Source organism: Tiliqua scincoides, chromosome 5 (assembly GCF_035046505.1).
Source record: "Tiliqua scincoides isolate rTilSci1 chromosome 5, rTilSci1.hap2, whole genome shotgun sequence".
In the NCBI taxonomy this organism is placed as follows: domain Eukaryota; kingdom Metazoa; phylum Chordata; class Lepidosauria; order Squamata; family Scincidae; genus Tiliqua; species Tiliqua scincoides.
In genome coordinates this window covers 70,595,213-70,611,035 of record NC_089825.1, presented here as the reverse complement: position 1 = coordinate 70,611,035, position 15,823 = coordinate 70,595,213, and the positions used below count along the sequence as shown (strand labels likewise).

The following is a 15,823-nucleotide window of genomic DNA, read 5'->3' as shown; positions in this document are numbered from 1 at the left end:
ACTGTATTTAAAAACTGATATCATACTACAAGAGATGCAGGAACTGAGATGTCTAAAGGAACAGTAGATTCATTTCCCCATCACAAGCTGATTCCAGGGCACATATTTTAGTGAGTGGAATTGTGGGCAGAATTGCCCACAAAATTTAAATTGGTTTCCCCTCACCGTTTTTTGCACAAGTAAAATGAGCATATGATGCAACTTTGTATTTAAAGCTATGTGAAAAACATGCAACTTTTATAATCCCCGATAAGTCTATTCATCATAAAAACCAAGAGGATTAGGGCATAACTGACTAAATACAGAAAATTCTAATGAAGAGAGGCTGAATTATAGCCCTTTAAAATTTTGCTTTGAATCAGATGCTTTCATGCTTTTTTTCAAGTCCCTCAACACTGTATTTTAATTCTTCTTTTGGAAATTTATGTGAAAAACTCAAAGATATTGTTAGGATATGCCCTTTCTTTGGGGATCCATTGTGTAATTTTTAAAATGAGGTTTTACATTTCCCTTTTTAAATCACCATTTGGGGATTTGTGCCTTATTTTGTAAAGTTGAAAGTAGACAAAAAGGATGTAGAATACACAGAATTCCAAAGATGGGAAAATAGTCATATTTATTATCATTTGTACAAAGATCAAACCAAGTATTGTAATAGCATCTGTAAACATATTTTTAATAATAATTAAACTTATATATTTGCTCTGATTTTATTAAAATCATATCAAAAACACTAACACTTTAAAATATTCCCCAAATATAAAGACATTCCAATCAACTTCAGACTATCACAGCTTTTAAGGACAAATCAACATTAAGCTGGCACCATTTTCATATTCAGGAGAGTCAAAGCCATCACAAGTTCAAACTTACTTAAGAAACTCCATAGAACTTGTTTATTCATATCTCATTTCAAAATATATGATTCTTAAAACTATCCTTAAGATCAGCAGTGGCCAAACTCACCGCTGCTGCACAATGGAAAAGCAGTCCCCTTTCAGACTGCATCTTTCCATTCTGCCTAGGTGCATGTATAGTCACCCATGATCAGGGGACAGAGACGCTCTGGGCAGTTGTGTCTGCTGTCTGGCATCCCAGAAGGCCATGCTACAGCATTTCTGGGCAGACGCAACTGTCCAGAGCATCCCTGTTCCCCAATCACGGAGAACTATATGCAGCGCCCAGGTAGAACGGTAAGGCCCGTGCATCGGGTGGATTTGTCAGAACTTCGGACTCAGCCCCCAGGTTGGGGTTCAAGTAGCCCTCCTTTAGATAGTCCTTGTTCAGACCTCTGAAGTCCAATGTGTGGTGAGATCAGTACCAGGTCTTGTGATTTTCCCTGTACTCTCTTGCTCCTGGGAGTCAGTACAAACAGGAGCAGTGTGCAGTTAATCAGAGTTAACATCTTTTGCACTTGCATAGGTGGAGACCCAGTCTTGAATTCACTGCCTATGAGCACAGAAACAGCATAGATGCTAATAGCTTTACCAAACTGAGGTGTTTTTTTTTATAGCAGCAAATATTGCATAATTAATAATCAATAAAATTGCAACAGTCAAATGCATTATATATAAATAGTAGTTTCCTCATATTTGTTAACTGTGGCACAAGAATCTCAACAAAACAGATTTTTGTTTAAGCGTTTATTAGTCACTGGATCCCTTTATTGCTGGCCATTACGTTAGATAACTACAATTATCGTGACTCCTGACTCCAGTATCAGTCAAAGCAATAACAAAAGGCACCAGTATACTTGGATTTGATTCACAGATGAAACAATACATTTATCAAGCCTTGTGTGCTACAGTAAAATGCACATAGCAAGGAAAAAAACAACACAAGATTGCTTATGATTGAGTTGTAGAAAAATTAGGAGCTACCTATTATTCTGGAGTTTGGCGTAGTAGAATGGATTATTTTTCTCAGCTCTTTCCAAAGTACTAAACAATAAACTTGCAAGGAAATATATGGATCATAACAATTTTTATAATGTACTTGCAATGTGCACAGACAAATTTTATGGAAGGCAACGATGATTTGAGATGATACATATGATTTGAGATGATACATAAATATGGTGCTTTCTCAAAGGCTTGTCATGAGCTTATCCTGATATGATAGGCTCTGCATCCCACTTAAGTTCTTCTGGTTCTGTTCCTGGACATATCGCAAATTGCTGTCTTCTCCACATAAGGATGGCTTCCAGTAGGGCCTGTCATCATGATAGGGTGGCCTAAACCACACACACAGTGATGGTGAATGAGAAGCAAAAAAGCAAAATTATAGTTACAAATGACAAAATAAATGAAATCACCACACAGGACATAATATATGCATGAAAATGAAGAAGTTGTGAGGATAATAAGAATGGAAAGAACAGAGAACAAACCTAAGTGAGGGTCAAAGGGCTGAACTCATACATGGGACACCATTATACAAGAAGTTCACTATCTCAAGTTCTCCTGGCCTGCTTGCCTAACTCTCACTCACTGCAATTTGACTTGAGCAGGAGAATTTTCTGGAGAAAGAGTTCCCCAATGGTTTTCCTACATGGAGAGCATTCTCAACATATAAGCACTGCACACACAATCACTTGTGAACTGTAGAATGATGTTTGCCTCAAGTATACAGACTGGGAAGTTGATGTGTACAGCAATTTTCTCTCTATACAGATATTTCCATGAAAGAAAAATGTGTGCAAAGCAGCCCTAAGAAATGTTCTGCAAAGTGTGCCATCTCACACATCCTTAGAAATACATTTGAAACATCCTAGACATGCACCCAAAAATATTATATGTGCAGTGGCCTCTCCAGTAAATTTTGGATATCTTCAAAATGTGCTGAAATGCATGTGCTCAAGTGTCCCTGTTTAAAGATGAGAGTTTAACCAGATTACATAATAGGCAATATGGGAGTGCTGCTGAATACGGCTCTTCTCTTTTGAGTTCGTACCCCCCCCCATATGCAAGCAACACATATTGATGTTGGTATATCATCAAGTTATGTATTCCCACAATCCCAGTTCACATTGCTGGATGACATAAGGTATAGAAATGCACAACCATGACAACGACCAAGTTACAGTGAAAGCTTGAAAAGGTGTTGTTCCTGGCTGCATTCCACCCACAACAACTACCACCCACAACAAATAATTTGACACACAGACTTTCAAAACAAATTTCATAAAAGTTACTGACTTTTTAAATAATTATTTGTAATGCAATAGCCTTTGTGTACAATTTGCCAGGAAATCATCCTGCACAAATGCCACTGAAACAACTAGAACTACATGACAATCATATTACCAATTTTCTTCCCTTGCTTCTTCTTTTGCCCCCAAACATTGCTTTGCTTTCATCACTATAAATCAAGGAAATTCATTTCCCAAACCTCAGTTGCCTCTCAGAAAAATTCCTTCACGTGACCTCCTCAACACTCATGTACAAATTTAAGTATTCAAAGGACTTTATATATGATCTCTCAAAGCACTAAAAATCTCAGTTCAGTTCTGGTTTAGGTCAGCAGTATTTTTTGACTCATGGATTCAAATGCTAACTCTAAAATGTGATTCAGCAACCAATGTAGACACACCTTAAACCTGTTTAGACACAGGTTTCATGGAAGACAATTATTTTACTTGCAATTCAGTTGTATAAAAAGAATACTGTAACTATTTTTGCTTGTAAAAACAAGAAATATACATGTAACAGGATGAAAAACCCAGAAAAATACCCTATTGTGGGTGACAAGTAGAATGGCTGCAAGGAGGAACTGCCAAGGAAACACGAGAAACATCATGCTTATTCTGTTGAAGCATCCTTTATACCAAACCTTGTTGCTAGACAACAGTCTGTGGGTGAGGAAGCCTCTAACTAGCAATCAGAGGCCTGCCTACTTCTCCTTTCACGTGGCTCACTAGGAAATAGTTTCTCCAACACAGCTGGAGCAGAAAGGAACTTTTTCCATCCTTTGAAAAAGGAGGCTTAAGAGCTTGGTTCCGGTTCTGGTTAAAGGCAGCCCAGTTTTGGTTTAAGTCCAATTTATTGAAAAAGCCTTGCTAATCTGGTTTTTGTGTTTGTCTTTGACTTTCTGCTTACAACACCATGTTACGAAGACTAGAACTGTCCAGATACACACACTCCCCAATTTATGGAGGTCCTATTTACACACATCTGAGTTATCAAATGCTGTGTTGGTGCTTTCATAGAGGCTTAGTAAGTCTTTTGGTGGTGCTTCCACATAGCGGCAATAGTGCTGGGTGGGCATGAACTAGCTGTACCAACCTGCAGTGGTTTTAGGTTACGAACAGACCTCTGGAATCTCACCTCACCGTAAGTGTATTGTAGATAAATAGTGGCTTATCTATTCTCATGTCCTCCCAGGTCACTGCTGAACCTGGGACTTCCTGGTGCACAACTTGTAAGTAATTTTAGCCAGTTACTAGACAATATGTTGTACATGCACAAAATGTACAAAGCTTTCCCTTCCCTAAACTAGGAGAAGAGCTATTTTTTTCTACACTGCACAATTTATACCAATGCCAATAATGACAGACTGCTTACCTTAGATTCACAGGAAGATGGGGGTGCCAGTGAGACTGGCCAGGGTGCATATTTGGGTGATACGGGGGCTAGAAATAAAACATGAACCTATGTTATTTAAATATTTGTAATCTAGTGGCACAAACTGATGGGAGAAAAGAATAAACTGAATCTACTCTACGTTCATGGCAGAAACCTTTATAGAGTCACCTATAAATGCTAGTTCCTGGCAAACACAAATTCAGAAATTTCTTTTGAAATATGAATGGAATTTTTTCCATTTTCTTCTGAAAATTTCAGGATGGATCTAGGCGCAGTAGTTAGAAATGAGGTGGTAGATCTCAGAGATGGCAGAATAGACCATATCACTTGAGATCGATGGGGCGACTGCATTTCTGAATGCCCCTCTGAGTTAACTCACAATTTTCTGCAATTAGAAAACATGCATATGAAGGGGATGATTGGTCAAGAACCTCTCTGTGCAAGTTTTCCTAATTGCAGTGAGGTTTATTTGGAATACTGTATGTGATGGTTATTAAAAACATCCTGCGCTATGAAGTGGTACAGTCTATTCTCCCACCTCAGGACTCTATCATTTCATTCTGCTGCATGTGCAGGTCTGGCTTCAGAGAAACTATTTGCCCTAGGTGGGGTAAAAAGGATAAACACTGCTGACCTATCACATTCTTGTACAGTTGCAATATCCTGGCCTGGGCACAAATACTGATCTATGTGGTGGGGAGCAATTGCTGCACAGTGCATTTAGTCACTCATATAGCTATGGCCATGTCAACTCTCCTTGATTCTAGAAAGTTGTTCTAGGCTGGGTAGCACGTAAATACCTCAGCAAGACTCCTGTATATATACACATTTGTGCAGTGTGATCCCCCTATCCAGGGATCCGGATTGTGCAGATTTGACTCACCATGGCCACCATGAATATGGGGGAAAGCCTGGCTTACTTGTCAAACTGGACGTGGCTTTCTGTTGCCTCAGGCAGGCCTTTTGAGGCTGTGGAAGCCTCTGCAGGCCTCTGAAGGCTTGCCAGAGGCCTCAGAAAGACACTTCTGACTTGCTCGTCAAACTGTAAACAGCCAGGATTCACATTTGTGGATTCCCATATTTGCTGGGTTCCTGGAATGGATCCCCTGCAGATAATAAGGCCCAACTGTATATCACTGCTGTGTCCAAACTAGAATCAAACTGTGCACTGTGGGGATGGCAAGCAAGATGTCAAAATCTCTCAAGTGGTTTTGCTGTGTCCAGCAGTTCTCACACACAGCACAGAGTAAACCTGGTTTTGTCACTGAAGGAACCTCAGCTAATCCTAGCTCCCATGTAGGTATGATACAAGGGTTAGCAACAACAAGTTTGAACCTATTTCTTATTCAGACCTCTACATTTTCAAGTGTGCATTTCTGCATACACCTAAAAATGTAATGTGTGAGATTTATCAAATTATGCTTGTAACCTAATGGAACAAGTTCAGACAATATTTTCCCTCCTGAACTGGCCCCATGCAAAGACATGCAAGTTCATGCTGCACTCACATCCTGGCTCCTCACCTTCCTTCTTGGCTACTTTCTCTAATCAGATGGGGAAGGGAGTTCATTCCATCCCTCTAACATGCGCTGCTAGTCTAACTTACTCAGCAAGCAGTAGCATGTTGATGAGAAAGATATGCAAAAGGAACACAAAGAGACATTTCATAAACACAAATGGCAGAGACAGTGGTGAAAAGATGAACAACTTTGATCATCATACCATTGGTGCCTATAATTAAGGCAATAAAACAAGTAAGTAGCTCCCTTACCTGACAGTTGTGGACTTCTGGATTATTTTTAGCACTAAAACAAAGACACAAGGATTTTTTGCAGTTATTAAAAAGAATATGATAAAAGCTCATCTTATTCATGAGTGAACCAGGTTGATCAAGAAAAAGAAAACGTTAACAGCATGCAGCACCTCCCAACAAATCAGCATTTTCCCTCTACTGCCTCTGAAATGATCATGTTTGTAACAAGTACAAACAATAAGCTTCATGGGCCAAATAAGACATTGCAGAAAATGCGTAATGTGGTGTGCTGGATTGTTTTTAGTTTTTTTTTAAGAGCGACTAGGGAATTGCAAACTGCAGCTGAACTCTGTGTCTGTGAGAACTCTGCACTACTGTAGTTTCGCTCCTTAACTGTACCCTGCAGCCTACCATTAAAAAATAAAAAAAGCAGAAGAACATAAGAAGAGCCCTGCTGGATCAGGCCCAGGGCCCATCTAGTCCAGCTTCCTGAATCTCACAGCAGACCACCAGATGCCTCAGGGTGCACACAAGACCACAAGATACTTGCATCTCACTACCACTCCCCTGCATCTGGCATTCTATTTACCTTAGCACCCCCTTTCCAACGAAGACACCGGACTGCACTTGGGTTTAACTTGGGCCACTTTATTGAACACATTTTTAAAACATGAGACGTACGGAACACACTGTCCCTCCCTCACCAGTCTGGGGTAGATGAAAAAACTGCCATCCATGGCCAATTTGGATGACAGAAAATGATTCCTACCGGCTCTCATGAATGAGCAACCAACTAATCTCAGACTGGCTTTTAACCTGTGATGGAGTTCTCCTCCAGAAATCTTTCCAATCCCCTTTTAAAGGCATCTAGGCCAGATGCCATCACCGCGTCCTGTGGCAAGGAGTTCCACAGACTAATTACAAGCTGAAAAAGAAATACTTTCTTTTGTCTGTCCTAACTCTACTGACACTTAATTTTAGTGGATGTCGCCTAGTTCAGATGCTGTGAGAGGGAAAAGAGCACCTCTCTATTCACTCTATCCACCCCAAAAGCTTCCACTGACTTTCAGTGAAAAATACCCAAATCCACCAGGCAACGTTATGCATTTTGCAAAATGTGAGGACCACTTTTGGGGTGTTTTTTGTAACTTCCTCTGTCTTCCTCCCCCTTCAATCTTGCATGCCCCTTTTCACACTACTCATGTATATGTACTTCTACATAAAAAGTGAAATTCTTACTATGAACTGTATTTCCAATACTCTCAGAAGGAATTCAATAATTCTTTATTATTTTGGTTGGCCCCTCCTCCAGCAACTCTCCCCAAAGGAAGGGTTATCCAAGTTTGCTATATGAAACCCTTCGAGTAGACCTCCTCAACCCATCCAACAAGAAACCAGAATGGACAAAAACAGGAATCAGTATGATATCAACAAAAATGAGAGGCCACATACAAGAAAAGGAGCCAGAACTTAGTTCGCACAACAAAATGGAAAGAAGTGGGATACTTGGAACCATCCCCAGAATCCTTCCACTACATGCACCAGCTGTACGGCAAAAGCAGAAGTATAAAGTAACAGATGATCTGAAAGAAGTGGAGTGGAATATCCTCCAGGTGTACTGACAAACAGAAATTCACAGCAGGAATTATCATTTTTCTCCCAGGGCTCCCAAAAGGCATTCAATCATTCTTTATTCTTCAGGATATATCAGAGCAGCAGCCTCCAGACTACATGGAAATTCACACACATTTTCTCCTAAGGGTGCTCAATCTTTTGTTAAGACAGCTGAAAATCTAACACTACAATGGGCCTTCCTTATCTACAGGCTTGGCATCTATGGATTTCAGTATTCCTGGATGCAAAACCCTCTGCTGGAGGGACTCTGGTTTGTGCTAGCAATTTCTGGTCACACCCAGAGGGGTTCTGAAGCCCTCTATCTGCAGATTTAATTATCTGCTGAATTCAGTATCTGTGGGTTGTCCTGGAAAGGTGACTCATGGTTGTACCCAGAACTGTTCTGAGGACCTCCACTGATGGATTTAATTATGCAGAATTCAGTATCCACAAGGGGTCCTAGAATGGATTCCCTGTGGATATCAAGGGCCCACTGTAATTATAACAGATACCCATCCTAGAATCTCTACCTGCCTTTTTACACCAAAATAGAAAGGCGTGCCAGATAATGTTATACACTGCAAGTGAAAGCCCTACAGCAGTGGTTCTCATACATTTAGTACCAGGATTCACTTTTTAAAATGAGAATCTGTCAGGACCCACCAGAAGTCATGTCATGACCAAAAGTGACATTATCAAGCAGGAAAATTTTTTAACAATCCTACCCACATTTACCCAGCAGTAAGTCCCATTTACTATCATTATTAAAAGAATATACATAGTAGCTTGTTAAAAGAACAGGTCTGTAACGTTTCCCCAAATGCAGTCACAGACCATAGTAGCATCAAGTCTAATACATTAAAAATAAAATATTGAAATGAATGGGAACCCACCTGAATCTGGTTCACGACCCACCTAGTGGGTCCCAACCCATAGTTTGACAAACACTGCCCTACAGGAAGAAGAAATTCTTGAATAGAGATATTCAAGCAGAGGCTCAACAAGCACCTGTTGGAGATGTTCTAAGAGGACTTCCTGCCTAAGGCAGGGGGCTGGACTAGATGACCTATTAGGTCCCTTCCAACTCAATGATTCTATGAAACATGGTATCTAGTATTTCATCAGAATATACCAGCGGTCCCCAACCTTTTTGGCACCAATTTTGGGGAGATTGTCGGGTGCTGCCCTTACTAACAGCTGGGAAGGAGGGGGTTTTGCAAGTCCTCTCCAGTGGGACTTTGGTAGGGTGAGGCTGCTGGGAGGCCTCAGACTAGACTCCAGGGGAAGGGGTTACATCACTCTGCTTTCATCCCTCTGGGGGTTACAGCCCCGAGATGGGTCCCAGGGTGTTCGCTTCACAGCCTCCTCCCTCACCATACTGCCTGCTCAACACTGCCCCCCTGGGCTTTATGGGACTGGTCAACCTCTCTTGGCCACACTCCTTCCTCTCTGGTGGAGTCATAAAGGGGCCCCAGCTCCCTTTCCCTGGTGACTAGCAGCTTCACCTGGAACCCGACAGCTTCACTTACTTGCCCGCCACCCACCTCCTGCTATATGGCCCAGTTCCTAACAGGCCATGGACTGGTACTGGTCTGCGGCCTGGGGGCTACTGGAATAGACCAAGCTCCTTAGCCATTCTCTTTCAGCTTTCAGGGTGTCAGTCTAGCATCTGTGGGTGAAAATGAGTACTAGGCCTCACGACAGCAGAAGCCTGCAGTGCCCCCCAAATGACTAACTTACAAGGTCCAGGAACCATGGGTGATGAGCCCACAAGAATGACTCTTTCTCTACTGCTTGGATATCACAAAGCAGCAGTAGCACAGAAAACATCTAGGAGAAATCTGCCTCAAGGTTGCTTGCACCCATGTGCCTGGGTGCAGTTGTTTTCACATGAACTTTGGTACCTGAGCATTTTCTGTCATGATGAAAATGTCCATTGATGGCAGGCCAAAACAGTAAACAATCTGCTTGAACACCACAGGGTGAAGAATCCACCCTGCTTCCTGTAGCAACGGGCAGAGAAATCCACTACCTGACTGATATCTTTGCCAGGTATTCTGCCTCAACTGACAAGAGGTGACATTCCACTCATTCGAGAACGGTGCAGGCCTCCTAATGAAGTTGTGTGGACCTAGTGCCCACTTGCCTATTGATATAAGCCTTTGCAGATATATCATCTATGCAAACAAGAATGTTTCCTTGAAACTGCACCTTGAAACTCCAGCATGGCCATTTCCATGGCTCTGAGCTTAGCCAGTTCATGCTGTTCTATGGACAACCACATTCCCTATGCCATCTGTCCTATGCTGTGCTTCCATTCCAAAAGGATGATATCCATACCGATCACTGTTTTGTTCAGAAATTGCCAGAGACATGCAGGTGGTCAAAGCTCTGTGGTGGCTTTCCAAACCACCTGCCCTGGGAAACGCAAAACAGTAGATGAACTAGAAATTGGGCTTGATTGACTTTTTCAGGAGTAGGTAGTCTTGAAAAGAACTGCAAAGTTTATGTTACCTGGCGTGGTAACATTACCATCCAGCTATGTCCTGGCAAGATTACCATTTCTGAACGTTTATAGTAAGATATCAGTTATGTTCTGCTAGATTGTTGGGTCATCACAGCTCCAGGATCTTTTTCTGTAACTCCTCTGTGAGTAACACCCCATCATAGACAGTGCTGAGTATCACCTCTTGGTTTTCCAACTGCTGGGACAGAGTTAAGGAGCACTTGTCCAGACTGACCGTGAAATCTATTATTAAAGGCAAGGTTTCCACATCCTGTGTTCCTTTGTCTGGGCATTAAATTTATGAACAAAAAATCCAGTTTAGAGTATAAATAAATGCCTTTGTTGTTTCAGCTATACTACCAAGAGGATTTTTGGTTGCAAAAGAGAGCTGAGCTTCACAAAACTAAACAATGATCTTCTCAATCACTAGGCAGCAGTGACTTGGGGGAATATGGATAGCACTTTTCCTGGAATAGAAAGTTGCAAAACTGCTGGCCCAGCCTACTGCTGACCCAGGAGAAAAGGCCAGCCCAAGGAAAAAGAAAGACAGAGTACCCTCCAGGACTCATTCTTTCTTTCTCTCTGACTGCTGAGGAACAGTTATCACAGGTATGATAATGCTACCCCACAACCAACACCACTCACCCCCATTTATCTCTTTGTTTAAAGACAGTCTTTTGAGGCAGCTTGAATTAACCTTCTAGAACACCTCAATAGCTGAGCCAGTGGCCGACAGATCATTTTAATCAACTGAAGCCAGAATTCTCACAGTCACTCATTACTCTGCGTTTTTTGGAATCATTGCCTCTTTAGGATCATAGTTAGTGCCCAAAGTTGGTTTTGACTTCTCAAAACAGTTGTATTACAAGTGGAACAGCTATTTAGAGCTTATTAATCTGAATTTATCCTTTTAAAAAGTGTATTACAGTACATGGTACAAAATATCCATCTTACGATTAGCAGCACTGGGTCCATACATTCCAAATTTCATTCTTTTTGAATGAATAAAATGAAGATAACAAGTTGAACAAGAAAATACTGATTTAACAATAGCATCAACCCCTGATTTACGTGTTTGTACCTTGGTGGAAAAAATGGCTACATTATTACCCTGTCCTTTAGCTTAAAATTTATTTAAATCTACATGGCATTTATTAAAGTCTACATATTGAGAAGGCTGCAAGAAACAAAACTGCTAAGATTTTGGAAAAAGCAACACTTGATGGAACAGAACTGCAATAAGTTAAAGCTGTTTATTATATTTAATTACAGAGAGAAAGACGTACAGGTGGGGCCGCTTGTGGGGGATGTATTTTTGGAACCCCCACTGTGGAAAAGGAAATCCATGGTTTCAGCCCCTTTAAATCCTCTCAAGGTGACTGGAGATGCCCCCTGCAGGCTTCAGAATGGCTCCATGGTGCTTAAAAATGCTACTCTCAGTTTCCTCAGGAAAAAGGAAGTGACATTTGTATGCCTTTTAAGGCATTCTGAGGCCTAGGGAGGGCCACATGTGTTAATTTCTTATCTCTCTCCCCCCCCCTTTTGCAGTTTTCTCTTAAACCATGGTTTTTCTTTAACCTATTCTCAAATGAATTCTAGTTATCACCAATAGTGGTTAACATTGGTGTTGCTGTAACCCTTAACCATATTTGAGGCCAGGGGGTGGGGGGAGGAAAAGTACATAATCTTGCAGTGTGCTCCTTAACCATGTGTTAAATTGAGACCATCACAGTTACAACACCTTAAAAGGTTTACTGTAGTGAGACGATTTTTTTTCTATGATCCCCAAACTGTCCATGTTTGAAAGAAAAGCAAGTATCTGTGCTGTGACTCTGCACTAGAGACTTTTAATAAAGTATTCTTATGGCAAATGCCAAATCAAAGAAACAATGCAAAAGTGAGCTCAAACTTACCAAAGTTGGGGTGCTTTCAGAGGGTTATTTGCTTAAGAGAGAGCAAAAAAGCAAAAGTAAATATTACTACACTGAAAAGCAGAAAAGTGTTTTAGGTTCAATGGATAGCATAAAATCCTGCATGAGAATTGAGCCAAAAGCAGTTTTGCTTAAGGGTCACTTTCAAGGAGTGTCCTGCCATGGTAGCTTCTTTTCTTGCTAACTGCCTTTAAATGTCTTCAGAATAATTTTTATAGTCCCACTTCCCATGTCCAAAGATTTAGATTCAGTTTCTGCGGTTTCAGCTATTCACGGTTCAAAAATTCCCTGTCACACTCATGACTCATGTTTTTGTTTGCCCTCCTGTAACTGTCTCCTGTGTGTCCTCCAAACTGCTTCTTTGTACTTGCTTGTTAGCAGCACTTGCTTTCCAAGCGCGAAGAGGAAGCAGTTTGGAGGGCCAGCACAACAGTTAAGTATAGGGTTCGCTGCTATGTATGGCTTTGGGTATCCATGGTAGTAAGAAGATATCCCCATGAATACAGGGGGACGACTATATATGATTTTAAGATTTGAACTTGACCAAGAGCATCTCCAAAACTCCCTGATTTGTCTATCTCAAGGGGTGATGCTTCTCAAGACATACAAGATCAGTACATTTCTTTCGGTTCCCTGCCCTGATCCAAACTGATGAACATTTACAGAGAAATTATTTGCTTCAACTAGTGATTTTTCAAGTACTTCTGAGAAGTAAACAAGGAGATAAAAAAGCATAAAAGGGAACAGGAAGAAACAAAGTAGGAGGGACATAAAATGGAAACAAACAAACCAATGGACAGGACAAAGTGTCCAAAGCTTGTTTATTCTTCTACCTCCCCAAAATGTGCATTCTTGCAGCACTGAACTAAAAGTTGTGCCAGAATGAGGTCATTTGTGCTATCATACAAAAATGAAAAAAACTGTAATTTCAGTTATTGTCTTAATGAAAAATGTCAAATAAGGGTGCAATCCTAACCAACTTTCCAGCACTGACTTAGCCGCAATGCAGGCCCCAAGGTAAGGTAACAAACATGCTCTCAGCTTGAGGAGGCCCCCTTGACTACCCCCCCCCCACTGCAGGATGCAGTGCACACCATATTGGCACAGCTACGTCAGCACTGGAAAGTTGGTTAGGATTCCGCCCTAAGTGGGCTGGCTGCAGATTCCAACCTTTGAACGTTGAATGCCTTCGGGATGGATACCGCTTGCTGGGCCGCCTTTCAAATGTACTGGTTCTGCGTAATCTGGATCCATGCGTTGCCTGATACTCTGTTCTGCCACTTAAAAAAAAAGTGCTACAATTATAAATTAATTTCACTAGTTACTTTGCACCTCCTCCAATAAAATCCACACAACCCTTCTCCACCACATAGGCTGATATAAAAATTAACTGCTTGACCTATCACATCAGTAACATTCACTTCATACAGCAGAAGAATCCAAACCCATCCCAGGTATAACAACTGCTTTTGTGACTGTGTCAGGCAAGTTCCCCCTCTTCTCTTACCCAAAAGAGCTTCTCTGCTATTTCAAAAACTCAGAACCCTTTCTTCTCCCTTTAGGCTCTAATTGCTAAATTATTTCCCTCTCCTCTTACTAGAGAGGACTGGACCCCCACAACTGAACCAAGCCTATTCCAATGGCAGAAAAGAGACCCTCCAAACAGAGGCTAGTTTTGTCCAATGAAGGCAAATTGTAACCACATACAAACTCCACCTCTGGTATTCCCCAGAATAAGGGGCTTCTTCCATACAGTATGATGCAAATCTTTTGTTCTTGGGCAGGAGACATGATAGAAGAAAGTGATGCAACAGATTAATGTTTAATGGCAATAGCAGTAATTTTGCATAGCTGCTCACCTTGTTGCTTCCAGTAAATGAGAATCACTTTAGACAACCAGGCTGGAAAGCTTTTGCAAATTAGAAAAGAACAGAATTCCCCCCCCCCCTTTTCAGGCCATCAGTAAGGCACTATGTATGAGCTAGGAATTTTGGTGATCTAATTTACAATAATTTTATAATTTGTTTATTTACAATAAAATACCTGAACCTGAAGCGGGATCCCAATCTGATAAAATCTGACCGACTAGATTTACTGTTTGCTGGTGTACGCAACCGGAAGAAGGCATGATGCTCCACTGCACATTTCCAGAGGTGCTTGCATGTTTTAGCGTTGTCTAATCTGAAAACAAATGTATGCTCTTGCTCTCTACCCTAAGAGACAAAATGGAAGTCTTGTAATACTGCACACACACTATCAAGCTTGAAGTGATGTCACAGAAGGCAAGTTTGAAACAGTTATATGCTGAGCCCCATTAGTCAATGCTTAATAACCCGCAGAACCCTGGACATTACTGGATCAGTCAGAGAACAACATAAGGAAGTTACCTGATCATCGTCTTCCACCACCACAAGTGTAAGCTTTCTCTTTTTAAAGTCCATTTTAGTGATTTTAGGCCTAATCACATATAAAACAGATGAGAAAAATAATGCTCATTTCAGAACAGGCATAGAATAGGTTGCTGAGAGCACATAAAACATGGCTACTGAATTTTACTTGAATATGTATTTCTCCATTGCTTCAGATCTCTTTCTAGCCACTTCCTCAATTTATCTCAAGTTCTCCAATATTGAGGAATTGTAGCCATTTCTTTCTCTAGTCATCTGAACCATGAACTATGTGCTAGAATCACAGAACGTTAGAATTGGAAGAGATCATCTAGTCCAACCGCCTACTCTGGGCAGGCAGCTACAGCATCCCTGACATAGCTGGCCAGCCTCTGCTTGAAAACCTCCAATGAGGGACAGTCAACAACTGCACAAGGCAGACTGACCCAATGCTGGACTGTACTTACACAGTTAGGAAATTTTTCCTCATGTTTATAGCCTAAATCTACTTCCCGTAGTTTCAATCCAGTGGTTCTATCCTTGCTGTCAGGAACAAATTCTCCCCTTCTTCCATCCAACAGCCCTTCAGATACTTGAAAACAGCTATCATCTCTCTCCTTAGTCTTCTGATAAGCCAGATCTTTTAAACTTTGCCCTCTCCCTGCCACCACCTACAATACAAGAATAATAATACAAACCAACCTTACAGGACTATCATAAAGATAACAGAGATAAGTGCTTTGAATGCACCAGAGTGTTATATAAATGCAAGGTATTACTATACAGAAATGGTTTGAAACACTGCCACTCATCTGCTTTGGAGGAGTGGGTTGGGAAAGACTAATGTTGAATAAGAATAGTGCAAGCAGAAATAACTCACCAAAAAAATAAACCTATTTTGTTTGCACCTTCAAAGATCAAGATACCTGTTGGTGTCAATCCAAGAGCATATTCACAACCATCTCTTCCCTACAAGCAAACAAATGATTCTATATTAAATGCAAAGTTTCTGATACTTATATCAGGAGAATGAAATGAGTGATGGAGGG

The 15,823-nt window shown here is 41.1% G+C and overlaps 1 protein-coding gene across 1 annotated transcript in view; it reads right to left on the bottom strand.

The window, feature by feature from the left end:
- Window positions 1–1,926: 1,926 nt before the first annotated feature.
- The window catches only part of LOC136651492 (band 4.1-like protein 4B), a 72,931-nt gene continuing 59,034 nt past the window's right edge, over window positions 1,927–15,823 (bottom strand). Inside the window, exons 9-16 of the mRNA XM_066627948.1 lie at window positions 15,655–15,743; window positions 14,775–14,844; window positions 14,431–14,600; window positions 13,558–13,667; window positions 12,370–12,400; window positions 6,355–6,388; window positions 4,563–4,630; window positions 1,927–2,233 (exon numbers count right to left, since the gene is read on the bottom strand). Coding sequence (XP_066484045.1) covers window positions 2,086–2,233; window positions 4,563–4,630; window positions 6,355–6,388; window positions 12,370–12,400; window positions 13,558–13,667; window positions 14,431–14,600; window positions 14,775–14,844; window positions 15,655–15,743 — 720 coding nt within the window. The 3' untranslated portion in view covers window positions 1,927–2,085. The remainder of the gene's footprint in view (window positions 2,234–4,562; window positions 4,631–6,354; window positions 6,389–12,369; window positions 12,401–13,557; window positions 13,668–14,430; window positions 14,601–14,774; window positions 14,845–15,654; window positions 15,744–15,823) is intronic.